The sequence below is a fragment of the Kryptolebias marmoratus genome, linkage group LG10 (assembly GCF_001649575.2).
Source record: "Kryptolebias marmoratus isolate JLee-2015 linkage group LG10, ASM164957v2, whole genome shotgun sequence".
NCBI classification, from domain to species: Eukaryota; Metazoa; Chordata; class Actinopteri; order Cyprinodontiformes; family Rivulidae; genus Kryptolebias; species Kryptolebias marmoratus.
Genome location: NC_051439.1, coordinates 15,126,284 through 15,139,653, shown reverse-complemented (window position 1 = coordinate 15,139,653; position 13,370 = coordinate 15,126,284). Strand labels below are relative to the sequence as shown.

The 13,370-nt window shown below is 42.0% G+C and overlaps 1 protein-coding gene across 3 annotated transcripts; it reads left to right on the top strand.

Moving 5' to 3' along the window:
• Positions 1 to 5,337: 5,337 nt before the first annotated feature.
• Positions 5,338 to 11,848, top strand: zbtb42 (zinc finger and BTB domain containing 42). Of its 3 annotated transcripts, none has more exons than XM_017409925.3 (2): positions 5,338 to 5,546; positions 6,811 to 11,848. In XM_017409925.3, the coding sequence occupies exon 2, from the start codon at positions 6,825 to 6,827 to the stop codon at positions 8,403 to 8,405; it is 1,581 nt and encodes a 526-aa protein (XP_017265414.1). In that variant the 5' UTR covers positions 5,338 to 5,546; positions 6,811 to 6,824; the 3' UTR covers positions 8,406 to 11,848. The 3 variants fall into 3 exon arrangements, with proteins under 3 accessions (XP_017265414.1, XP_037833893.1, XP_017265424.1); XM_037977965.1 differs by lacking the exon at positions 5,338 to 5,546 and adding an exon at positions 5,659 to 5,789; XM_017409935.2 differs by lacking the exon at positions 5,338 to 5,546 and adding an exon at positions 5,778 to 5,871.
• Positions 11,849 to 13,370: the final 1,522 nt, after the last annotated feature.

Sequence of the window (13,370 nt, the reverse complement as noted above, 5' to 3'; positions counted from 1 at the left end):
CCAATCCAATATGGCTGTGACAGTCAACTGATCTTGTAAAAAATGAGAAAATGGATTTAATTCAGGCAATTTTACACATGTTGTGCACATATTTAGCACAGATGTTGTACTAAAATGTGGTTTGGTTGTAGCTGAGAGTCATTCACATCACTTACTCTGAATGCTAGTTTAGTCTTCCTCTTATCAGGGGTCTCCACAGCTGATCACCTGCCTCCAAGTTCCCGCTGGTTGTTGATAACCCGGCCCCGACCGATCCAGTAGGGCAGTCGTAGATATGCATCTTTGTTTTGGCACAAGTTCTACATCAGGTGTCCTTCCTGATGCAACCCTCACCATTTTTTTGGGGGCTTGGGACCAGCACCAGAAACACACAGAAAGTGTCCTTTTAATGGCTGGTACATCTACAACTGATCCAATCCACCATGACCGCCACAGCTAATCAACCCTTACCAAACACAAAAATGGCTAAAACACAGTCAGTTTTACAGATACTGGGCTAAAATTAGCTGACATGAGCATGACATCTAGCAATGTTGCATGAGATCCCACATAATGTTAATTTTAACCAAAAAGGCTGTCATTTTTCATCATTAGATGATCTTTATCTAAAACTTTGGCATGAAAAGCGATGGGGTGATATGCATTCCCTGAAGGAATGCTAGGCCTTTAATATTTATATTTACATTTGATTTATCAATAATTAAAACAATTAATTATTAAGTTTACTGCAATTTTGAATTAACTTTTTTTTATCATGAAAAGTATTTGATCAGTCATGTAAACATTTACATCCCTGATTGTTTCAAATTCAGAATGATGTCTTATAAAATAATATTATTAGTATATCATCAACAGTTCTTTGATATTATAAAATCTGTTTTTTGTGCAAAAAAAAAAAAAGCACAAGACTGGAAAATGTTTTAAACCACCCTGAATTTCTTCCCATTTTATTTCCAAGAACTCAGGCCTAATAAAGGAAAATAAATATTAACAAACTGCAAAAAGAAATGCAAACAAATGTGAAAATGAAAGCTTGAGGCTTGTTTTTATTATCAAAACAAACTTTATTTTTAGTTTCTGATTTCAGTTAGTTTTATTGTCTTGTTTGCCATCACATTCGTGTTTGTTCTGCTAACACAGACTAAAAACCAGAAGCAGTTTTTATTTTTTTTATCACAGCTTTGTTTACAAGAAAAGTGCAGGAACCGTTTCAAGTTTAGAACATCACTGACTGCGCTGCAGAGAGTAAAGACCTTCTGAATCTTCTAAAGCAAAATGCACATTTTTCCACCTTTAATGCATTTGCACACCATGAACTTTAAACTTTTCCTAACTGAATTAGCTTCAATTAGTAAACCTTTACTGGACCCTTCTTTACATTGTTTTATGGTTTTGTTGTTTACTTTATATTTTTGCTTCCCGTGTTGTTTTTACCTATTTCTGCCAGCATTTTTGGAAAGCACCTTGTAACCTTACCACACACATGTTATTTTATTTAGAAAAGGGGTTTGCTCTTTTAGGCTGTTTAATAAATGAATGAACAACAGTTTGCACATATTTTGCAACATGGTACATAAAAAATGACTAAACTAAACCTGGGCTAAATCTCTCCAACACTATCTGAAATTGAATACATGAGAAAGGAGGAACAAATCTTTATCAAGCAAATCGATGTAGTACAAAAGTTAAATAAGCTACTGTCATGAGAACATGAAAAAAATGCTGTGGCTTCCTTGTTAAAAAGGAACATGAAATAAAATAATAATAATAAAAGAACTGCATGCCTTCTTGTTGCCTTCTGCACAGCATTCCAACTGTAATTTTACTTTAAATACAAAAAACTTTAGTTTTCAAGACACAAAACCTTCAAATTATTATTTTGATAAGACAATGTTACAAATTGGTAGGCAAGACTATATCACATTGCCTAATAAACCTGCTGAAAGAACAACATAAAATACTGTTTTATCAAATAATTTTTGAGTTATAATCAGGATTTAAAAACTCCAAGCTGGAGAGGTAAGAGTTAAGCTTGCTCCAGACATGTACAAACAGGTTAGCTGAGTCTGTTTAAAAGTCATCAAAGTCACTGTGTACTATCAAATGAAACCCTCAAATGACTCTGTCTGCTCAAATATTTCCAAATTGAAGACCCTTCAGATGACACATTTCAGAAAACTTTCATTTTATCGTTCAAAATACAACATTCAGCTGCAGTTCCCGTGTGATTCTGCATTTTACTCCCTAATTCCAAAGATATATCAGTGAGCAAAACACGTTTCATCAACATAAAAGATATAAACAGTTGAGATAGGAGTGCAGTATGAAATAAAACCACAAGATTATTGTGAGAATTCAGGCAATAACTGATAAATAACATGACAAGAACAGGACTGCAGGGACTGCTGGTTGTGTTCCCTGTGTGATGAAAGATTTATGGCCCTGTGTGCCCTCTGTCTCTCAGCCGGTTCTACTGTCACTTCCCCTAGCTGTTTTCTTTTTTTTGTCACTTGCTCTGTGATGTGCTCCTCACTGTTACTGTGAGTCAGCTGAGCCAAGCTGTTCCTGTCATACGAACAGAGACGACTGAGGGAATCCCACACTTTCTGCTCTTGTTTTTAACTCCTCCGGCCTGGCGATGGGCACGTCTTCTCATCGCAAAAGTTATGAACCCAGGGAATCAAATTGTGTTTATTGTGAGGTATAATTAGAGAGGATATAGCAGACAGAACAGATCCTAATGGGGTGCTTAAGGAAAACAGAAAGCATGCAGTAACAACAATAAAGAAATCCAAACAGATACAGGATGGACATGATATGAAAGGGGTGGAACTACAGAAAGATGCTGCATGAGCTGTCACATTGGGAAGATTAGATAAATGTAACAATTAGACAAAACAGTTGCATAAATGGAGCGTAAAACTGTGGCATCAGTATAAAACAGCGATAAACTGAAAACTGTGCAGCCAAACACAAACTCATAAAACTTTATTTCACATTCTTTGGAGGATCTCAGATGTCTCACTGATGCCCAATATGCATGCTTGAATTGTGTAATATATAAAAGAAGCTGGATTTGAAAGTATCTGCAAGAAAACACAGCTGGAATAGAACATTGCGAAACACTGTGTTGGAAAAAAAAAAAAAAGCGACGTTAATGGATTTTGAAGGAGCTTTTTGAAGTACGACAATGCACCGCAAACTTCCTTAAACTGACATCCAGAGCACAAACCACTGCTGTCATGAGACTTTGGTCCAGTGGGGGAGAAAGATGTGGTTCAACTGTGGCTGGCTGGCTGGTTGGCTGGTCAGGCTCCACTGGAATGCAGGGTCTTTTGTTTGTCTGGGAGAGGAGTGGGTCAGGGGGAGAATGCCATTGATGATTGCAGAGAGGAAGAATGAACCTCCAGGAAGTGTTCTCGCTGTCTCTGCTCCCCCACTCTCATTCTCTCTGTCTCTCTATCTTTTTTTTTTTTTTTTTCTGTGTGTGAGAACCTTCACCGTGCCGAGCCTCTCTCCGCTGAGGCTACGGTCCCCAGGCACAACCGCTGCTTTGTCTTGCCCCTGTGAACACACACACCCCTCCTCTACTGGGCGCCTACGTTTGCCAGGGGAAGAGAAACTCGGGGCCACGGCTCCTATTCTTATCCACATCGCTGCCCCTGGATGGATGGAAGCATCAGTGCTGAATGGGGAATTGTTTGCCACACACCTGACACTTTTCCTTATCATTTCATCCGATGGTAGAAAGTAAGAAGTCTGTCACTTTTATTTCTTTGTCTGTTTTCTTTGACCAAACGGAGAAACATCTTATTCAATTCTTCTCATCGCTCGATTAAGACAGCAGCGCAGGCAGACTAAAAATGGAATAAAACAGTAAGTGGATAAGAATCTAGCTGGTGGCCACTTCAAACCGGTGGCTGCTGCCTCCCGTCAGTCACATTGCTCATTCCCCTCTGTGTCAGAAGGCTGCGAGGAGCTGCAAATGGCCCTTTCAAAACGCACGACAGCTGGAACACGGGGCAAAGGTGACCGAAGCAGTTGGGGGAGCACAAGGAGGGATGAGGAGGCGAGGGACGGGGAAAGGGGCCACGAGATGAGCAGCTGCAACTTTGAGCCCCTGTTTGTTCACATTGTCTCCATCTCTTGCTTTAAATGGTTACGGGGATAGCTCTGATTGGTGTTTTGTTGACATTTTAGGAATTTAGGATCACACGGACAGAACCTGTTTTTGTTTTTCTGAAAGACGATTGGTTTAATACACAACTGGTTAAGAACATACAGCCTTTAAAGGTTCTCAAAACTGACATTTAAAGATAAAGTTTCTCAAACGTTTCAACTGATGGCTCACAAAATAAAACTGGAGACATTTCACCCTACATATTTTTGGTTGAAAAATATCACTGTTAGGTCAAATAAACAAGGAAATGTTGATAACAATAATTTTTATCCATTTATTATGACACTAGCCACACTCTTTTTGCCCACAGAGGGGTCCCAAACCCAACTTTAAGATTCCCTGTTCTAAAATACAAAACAAGATTTATATTTATATTTTAAAAATAGGTTTAGATACCAAAGACATTACTTTTCTAGGTCAGGAAAAATGGTTTCTTTCATCTAAAGCAGATGTAAAAAGAGAAGCTTACTAAATTAATCCAATTGAAATCAACTTTGTTTAAAAAAAGAACATTTAGACAACCAGAGTACAATAAATCCTAAAATACCAGCCATAATTACAAATATATTTAATGTAAAACAAAAAAGACATATTAAAAGATCAACTATAAAAAATATTAAATGGCAGTGAGTGCTGGAGAAGCTGAAACTGAGTTAAGTTAAAACAAATAGAACACTAGCTAAAAGCTAAAAAAAGCAGAACACTAGCTAAAAGCTAAAAAAAATCAGAATGCTAGATAAAAGCTAAAAGACACAAAATGCTAGCTAAAATAAGCAGAAAGCTACATAAAAGCTAAAAGTAGCAAAATGCTAGCTAAAAGTAGGAAATGTTTAACTATAAGCTATACCACCTGAATCAACATTCATATAATTAAAGCCAGAGCAAATAAAAGTAAAAAAATAAAACCTCTATTTTTAAAAACTGTAATTTAGACTGACATTTAAGCCACGCAGTTTACGTGAAAAAAATAACCACTTTTTGAGTGCGAAAACCGTCTCTCATTCATCAGCAGCTCCGGCTGAAGACATTTATCACCCTGAAAGCCACTCCTGTCCGCGGGACAGGTGTTTTAATAAGAGTCGCCGTCCCCTCCTCTGCTACTTGCTGCCGCTGTATGAGTTCTCGCAGCAGCTACAGAACTTATTATTGTGGCGGGCGTGTTCTCGCGAGACTTGTGCCATTATCAACCTGCCTGACACACAGCAGCGCTGTGAGTGCAGCCAGCCTGCCTGCCTGCCTTCCCAGGGTCGGGACTGGGGAGCTCAAGAAGACGGCGCGAGGAGACGCGAACATCTGGCCGCACATCATGAGAGGACACCGGGGCTCGTAGGAGAGAAAGAAGACGACGAACCGGGCGGGAGTACATGTAAGTGTGGCCGCTTTTTTTGCGCTTTGAAACGGGATAAAGCGAAAGTTAAGAGAGTGTCGCCCCCTCCTCCTCCTACTCCTCCACCACCACCACCACCACCACCACCTCCTCCTCCTCGCCGCTCCGTTCAGCGCAGTTGCTGTGAGTTCCTCTGCTGTTTAAAAGGCTCCCAGCAATGCGTCTCCCGGCACGGACACACGGAGCTCGGCTTACCGCGACCTTGGCCCTCCTGGTTCTCATGTAGCTACACTGTTTTCTTTCTTCCTCCTCTTCTTTTTTTCGGGGGCGAAAAGTCCACTTTGCGCAAGAATTAGACTTTTGGGTACGCTTTCGTCGGCATCAATTAAACTTTAATGTCCAACTCACTTCAGATGATGTTTTTTTTTTTTCCTCGTGTGTTTTCAGTCTTAATTTAACCTTAGACAACATCTCAGGGAGTTTCTGGGGTGCGCAAAGGGGCTTCATCAAACCCTCCGTGCACTTTTGTGTAATAAACTAACCGAATTGGAAACTTTAAAACGTATTTTGACTTTGTTAAACATTTAAATATAATGTTTTTTCCCCTTTTTTGCTGTTTGGACTGCGCTGGCCTGCGTTAACATATGGCATAAAGAGGAGCACAGCTGGAGGTAGCGTTTCCATTGCGGTGATGTCAGAGCAGCTGACTCCACAGCTTGCAGTGTAATTAGCAAACAGAGCACCAGTTTACTCACTCTGCAAGCTCTTATTTTTTTCACTTCAGTCCTCCTCTTCTCCTCCTGGACTATCACTCCCAGTCCCGCTCTGCTTGTCCTGTAAACAGCGCTGTTTGTGTTTGTGTGTGTGTGTGTGTGTGTGTGTGTGTTTGGAGAGGCGCCGGTGCGTCACTTTTGGCCACATTTGGTGGAAGCGCATGAAATACTTGGGAATAATTTGGAGAGGGGAGGTGGTGGTGGTGGTGGTGGTGGTGGTGGTGGTGGGGGGTCTATTTACGCCGCGATTCATGGGTGGGTGAGCGCGGCGTAGCGTGCCTTCCAGGAGGAATGTTCAAGTTGGAGAAAGTTGACAGACAGATACAGATTTTCCTGCCTTAACTAATTAAGATCCGAAAAGATTCTTTGAGCTTGTGTTTAAAAAGTGGGGGTTTGTCGTCACTTCGAAGTCATTTGGTCCACATCTGTCGGCTTTTTGGCCACTTTGGTGTGCCTGACACTGCGCTGTGCCCTCTAAATGCTGCCTCATTTGCTTGATCCCATATCCTGTTTTTCCTGTTTTTCGTCAGGTTATGAAGGAAGAATGGAGTTCCCAGACCATAGCCGCCAGTTGCTGCAGTGTCTGAGTCAGCAGCGTCACCAAGGTTTCCTCTGTGACTGCACTGTTCTTGTCGGGCAGGCTCGATTCAAAGCGCACAGAGCCGTGCTGGCCTCCTGCAGCATGTACTTCCATCTCTTCTACAGGGACCAGCTAGACAAAAGGGACGTTGTGCATCTCAACAGTGACATTGTGACAGCCCCGGCTTTCAGTCTGCTCCTTGAATTTATGTATGAGGGGAAGTTGGAATTCAGCACTCTGCCTGTGGAGGATGTTCTGGCAGCAGCCAGCTACCTCCACATGTACGATATCGTGAAAGTGTGCAAAGGCAAGCTCAAAGACAAGGAGCTCTCCTCACTGGATGAAAAGATCGGAGAGGGCCTGGGACTCAGCTGTCTGGACAGGGAAAATTCCTCGGATGGCGAGCTGCACAGTAAGCAGCTCGTTCAGCGGCAGCCCCAAGGGCTTCACAGGGCCCCCCCTGCAGAAGAGTTTGACATGGACAACAGCAAAGTCAGGCTGGCTGTCACAGATTGTGATAGGTCCACGCAGAGCAGGCAGAAGGCGAACGGTCACTCTGGTAGGTCCCCGGACCTTGTAGGTGTCAATTATGTGTCAGCAGAGGCCGAGCCCCGTGCCCAAACAGCTGGAAAAACAAAAGCTGATGTCAGTAGTTCCACCGTATTGCTGTCCCAGAGGTCCCGGGCTTCAGATGACATGGACTGTGCACTGGATTTGTCTTTCAAGCCTCTGTCTAGCAGAGATCCCTTACACCCCTCCTACGTCTCGGGACAGCTGGCCCTCGACAGCCAGCAGCAGGGCACTGAGCCACTTGTTAAAGACGAACACGACTTGCTGTCAGAGCAGGAGGACAGTGAGCCGATGAGCCCTGAGAGCCAGCGCTTTGGGAATAGTGCCAGGAGCTCAGTGGTGACAGGGTTCGCTGCCCTCTTCCCAGGCAACAACAGCGCTACAGCCGCCCTGCTCTCCCAGGAGGAGGACCTGATGGACGAGGAGGGGGAGGCCTGCAGGAGGAGGGAGGGCACTCCAGGCAGGGAGGTAGACGGGAGGGGCAGGCTGCTGGGGGACAGCGAGGAGGAGGAGGAGGACGACCTGGCCTCTTCAGACATCTCCACCTCCAGCGGGGTGCTCCTGCCCCCAGGCCAACAGGTGTGCGTGTGCCCCCTCTGCAGCAAAGTCTTCCCCAGCCCCCACGTGCTGCAGCTGCACCTCAGCTCGCACTTCCGAGAGAAGGACGGCGCCCGCTCCAAGCTGTCCCCCGACGGCTCTGTGCCCACATGCATGCAGTGCAACAAGACCTTCTCCTGCATGTACACCCTCAAGCGCCACGAGCGCACGCACTCCGGCGAGAAGCCGTTCACCTGCGGACAGTGCGGCAAGAGCTTCCAGTACTCCCATAACTTGAGTCGGCACGCTGTGGTTCACACGCGCGAGAAGCCCCACGCCTGTAAGTGGTGTGAACGGCGCTTCACTCAGTCGGGAGACCTTTACCGCCACATCAGGAAGTTTCACTGTGGCCTTGTCAAGACTCTCGCCATCGGATAGAACCCCTCTCACCAGTGCCATGAGACAGATTGTCTTTTCACACACTGAACACTACTGAACTCTTTTCACTGTTAGCGCACACATGTTGGCTGTTTGTTTTGGAGGCATTTCTTTTTCTTTTTTTTTTTTTTGATTTCTACCCCGTGAGGCATTTCTCAAGTTGAAAGATGTAGCAACTTAAAAAAAACTGGAGCTGTTTTCTGTGCTGGACTGAGTCAGGTAGAGGGAGGAGTTTCAGCTGGAGCCTTGTCACTGAAGGTTAACAAAATCAGATGATGCACTTGATTGTTTCTGTCTTGTTAATGTCAATCTGTTGAGTTTATTGGAGGGGTGTATTTGCTAGGGGGAGGGAAAAAAGCATCCTAAGTTCAAATCCTCTGGGGTGAAAGCTAATGCTTGTACACAATCGTCGGAGAGACTTTTATTTGTGCACATGGGAGATCAGAACCGTCCACAAGTAGCAATATATGATTTTTTTGTTTGTTTGTTTGTTTGTTTTCAACTTGTACATTAATTTTTATTATTTATTTTGGGGATTTGTTTAGTCTTTAAGTTAATCATCAAGAAGAAAAAAAACTAATGAAGTTTGATGACTGGAAGTATGGTTTTTACTGTTTTTATGTGAGTAGATTTTTCTAAAAAAAAACAAAACAATGAAGTTTTTATGTTTTGTGACAAGAAGCAAGCAGACCATCATACCCCCTTTTTTCTCCCCTGTTTTTAGAGCTTTCAAGATGAGTGAGTGAATGAACCCATCTTGATCCATTAGCCTTCTATTATTTGCCACTTTAAAAGAAGTTGTACTGACAGTCGGAAAGTAGTTTAAAAACTAATGTCTGCAACACTGCTGCCTAATGAAATTCTTAATGCTTAAACTAGTGTACTTACTAAAACAATATTGCCATGTCTTTTTTTTTTGTTTTTACTTTTGAGGCCTTGAAAAGACAAATCTAGATTCCACTCCACATGCCAGGTATTAACTGAGGTAATTATCTACTCTTGAATTGATCCACGAGGGCTCTCAGTTAAAGTCGCAAGATGAATTCATGTGAGTTAAATGTTGTTGACTCGTTTGAGTTAAAAGCAAATGTGGGGGGGGGGAAATTACCTTGTTCTTTCCTGGTATGACACAAAAGGTACACTGATTGTGTTCAGGAGAAACCCTCTGCCTGCTGGAAGTGAGGGCAAAACCAATATCAGAACATCTGATTTGTGCCGTTTTGCTAAATCTACTGATTTTTATTTTTTATTTTACTTGGAATCAACCTTTCTCCCACCACTGTATGTGTGTAAGTTACTACTGATGAAGCCTTTCATGGCAGGAACCGCTTCTGTCTGTTCATGTAGGCGTACTGAGGCGTAGCACTAAAGGTTCACACCATTTGTCTAATCTGTCCTGAGAAGACTTGATCAGAATTTATTTATTAGTTCGACTCTGTTCAGGGTTTACTGTAGGTCTGATTTTCTTTAAGCCTGAAAGACTTTTTGTCTTGTCTAGCGATCCTGGTACTCATTAACTGGTGTTGGGGCTGTCTGTTTTGTTTTTCTGGTATTTTTCTCTGTGCAAATCAAGTTACTGTAATTGTATTTTAATATAATGTTTAGAAACCTCTACAGAGTATTCAAGATTTTTTTTTTTTTTTTCCTTGTTTGTTTCAACATAGAGAAGCACTTGTTTTTGGCATGCGTATAGTTTCAACACTATTGTCTAGGCTGCTATTTCTTACTTATTTGTGTATTTAATGTAAATATATATTATATTTATCAAGTGGGCTTTTGTTTTCCATGTTACAGGTGTGGTTGGGAGAGCCGGGCGGCTCCAGTCTCTTGGTGTCTTCCTTTTTTTTTTTTTAAAAAAACTCCGCCTCACTACAAATCGGAGCGCTTTTTTAAACGCTTCTGTTCTGCCACAGGAAACAGTTGTTGACAAGCGCAGCCTCTCTGATACGACACCGGCTACCTAAAGAAACGAGACAATACGGGCATTGTCCGCCCCCCCACCTCCCCACCCCACCTCTCAAAGTTTCAGGTAGTTCTCAAGGGATCATTGTGTGTCTCTGTCCTCGCTGAGGGGAGAAAAGGCACTTCGAGTTTCTCCGTGCACTCTCCTGTATTGAATGAAGCTACTGGAATGCAAGAAATGTGTTTAGCAAAGAGAGGATGTAAACATGAATTGTTTGGAGGCATTAAAAGAGCACTCCTTTTTTACTAAATTAAAAACAAAACACACACAATGAGGCCAAGTAAAGAGAGGGGATTTCTCCCAGAATAACTGGAATCTTCCTGACCTGAAGTCAGCATAAAAACACTCCCTTCACAATCCGTTTCACACTCGGCTGTTGACTTGTGCTGGTAATTTGAATCAGAGCACAAAGGAATGTAGGTTTTATGTTTTTCTTTTTAAGGAACATTTCTACGTGGTGCAAGTCCGACTCTGTAATGTACATGTGTACAGCGGTAGAAAACCAACTAACGACATGTAAAAGAATTGTCTTGTTGTTTTTATTTATACCTCCAGGATGGTCACCGACTGTGCCTTGTAGACACACAAATGGGTGTTGCATCTGGAGAAGACCTTTTTGTTTGTTTTCTTTTTTTGTTTGCATCCCAGCAGCAGTGACCCGCTGCTACAGAAGTTATTAACACGTTCATGTTTGTTTTTCAATCATATCGAGACATTTTGTGAAAGATTACGTTGAAGGTTTGAAATTGATGTGAATAAATTTGTTCCTGGTTTTGTTCAACTGAACATTTTTGTGTTTTTTTTTTTTAAAGCAATACTATTGGGAACTAAACAATCTGTTCCTTTCGTATTATTATTATTATTATTATTATTATTATTATTATTATTATATTTTCTTTTTTATTTAATGTGAAAGGATGAGGTTCTGATTGTCAACTGCGAGGGCTTTGTTTGCCCAACTCATGCTGTATGATCCTTTAAAAAACAAAAACAACAACAAAAAACAAAACAAGATTACTGTTCTGATACTGGAATTCTGTCTTCTGCAGGTCACAACTGTGAAATTGTGTATAATCCTGAAAAATATTTATTAATGCTTCTTGTGCGACATTTGACTCTCGGTTTTAATTTGGTTTAAAAAAAAAAGCCTCCACATGTCAAACCTTTTTAATAGAATTTTTTAGAAGTGCCATTAGAATTTAATATAATTTTTTTTAATCAGAAAAAGGTCTATTTTATAGTAAGCAAAGGCTTCAGTGTTAGTGGTGTAGAGATTAGAGGACAATCTTCTTGCAGAATTGGCATCGCGTAGTTTCTGAGACGATTTACTTTTGATCTATAACTGTGCTTTTTCCTTTTCTTCCTTTTGTTTTGCGCTTTCGGAGTGTGCCTGTGTGTGTGTGCTGTGAAGATGTGACAATCTTGATTTAGGTCTTTATTGAAATGATGCATAGAATTAAATGGAACAACTTTCCCCCTGTCTGTGTGGCGCTCATTTATTTCCCATTCCTCCTCTCGGAGCCGTTAGAGTCCAGCTCGTCAGGGGAAAGAAAATGGGAGCTTAGGCTTTAATAGGAAATGGGAAGAAGGCTTTGATGGTTAAATGTGCTGCGGAGGAGACGCACATGGCAAATATAATCAGGCGGTGGCTGTGTGTGTACAGAGACAACAGAACGTGAAAAAAAAACTTCAGAAACTATAAACTGAACTCAAGGACGGCGCTCCTGACCTGTAGCCATTACCCTCGAATGGAGGATAAACCCTGCATGATAATTACTGCCCACCATAAAAAGGTGAAGGCGGCGGGCGATAGTGTTTTTGCTCGTTTCTGGGTGTTTGTGCATCTGTCTGTTATCAACATATCTCATGAACCAGTGGATGGATTTTAATGAACCCTTCAGTAAATAATCATTAAATGTACATCTACAACTGATTAGCTTTTGGAGTCAACCCAATTCAAGATGGCTGCCACAGCCACCTTACCATTAAAAAACACAAAAAGTGCTATAACTCAATGGATTTTACAGATATTGACCTAAAACGTGGTATGGCAGTAGCTGAGACTGATCCCCAACACATATTCTGAGTTCAAACAGGTCGCACAAGATCTTGGTAAAAAAATCGTGCCTTCTTACTTATTTGGAGTCAACGCTGTTTGTCTATTAGCAAAACACCCCATGAATCACCGGACAGATTTTAACGAAACTTCAAGGAAATATTCAGTGGATGTACCTGTGCAGCTGATTAACTTTTACAGCCAATCCAATTCAAGATGGCCGCCACAGCCAGCTGATCTTAGAAAACACAAAAATGGCTATAAATCAATCAGCTCTACAGATGTTGTAGTAGAATTGGGCGGGGGTAGTAGCTGAGAGTCGTTCACAACATATACTCTTAAGTGCTACTCATTGTGATAAATCTTTGCTTAAAACTTCACCCAGTATGTTAGCAAAATATGGAATAAGCCAGTGGACTGATTAACTTTTGGAGTTAACCCAATTCAAGATGGCCACCATAGCTAATTGAACTTAGTCAACACAAAAGGGGCTACAACTCATTCAGTTTAACCCGTATTAAGCTTGTAGTAGTAGCTGAGAGTTATTTATAATACATACTCTGAGGATGACATCACAAATAATTCTGTTAAAATGTTATTTTTAAAGTTTGACCAAAACAAAACTTGAAAGGCGGCGGGCGATATGCATTACCCTGCACTAACTTCGCCTGAGCAGACGACACGTTACTCGTCCGCTCGCACACAGACCAAGTGTGTGTCTAATCGAGGAGCTTCATGCCAATTCACTGGACATTTTCAATGGCGAAGACTTTTAATTATTTCCCTGCTGCACCATGAAAGAAATCCAGCTGCTTTGCTACGTGATCCCAATCGGGATGTGCTCTGGTTCCCACCACCCTCCCCCAAATCCCAGCTCGCCCGCTCTCTGGGAACGCCACGTTATAGACAAGGGCAGCATCCACTCCCCCCCCCCCCCCCCCCCCCC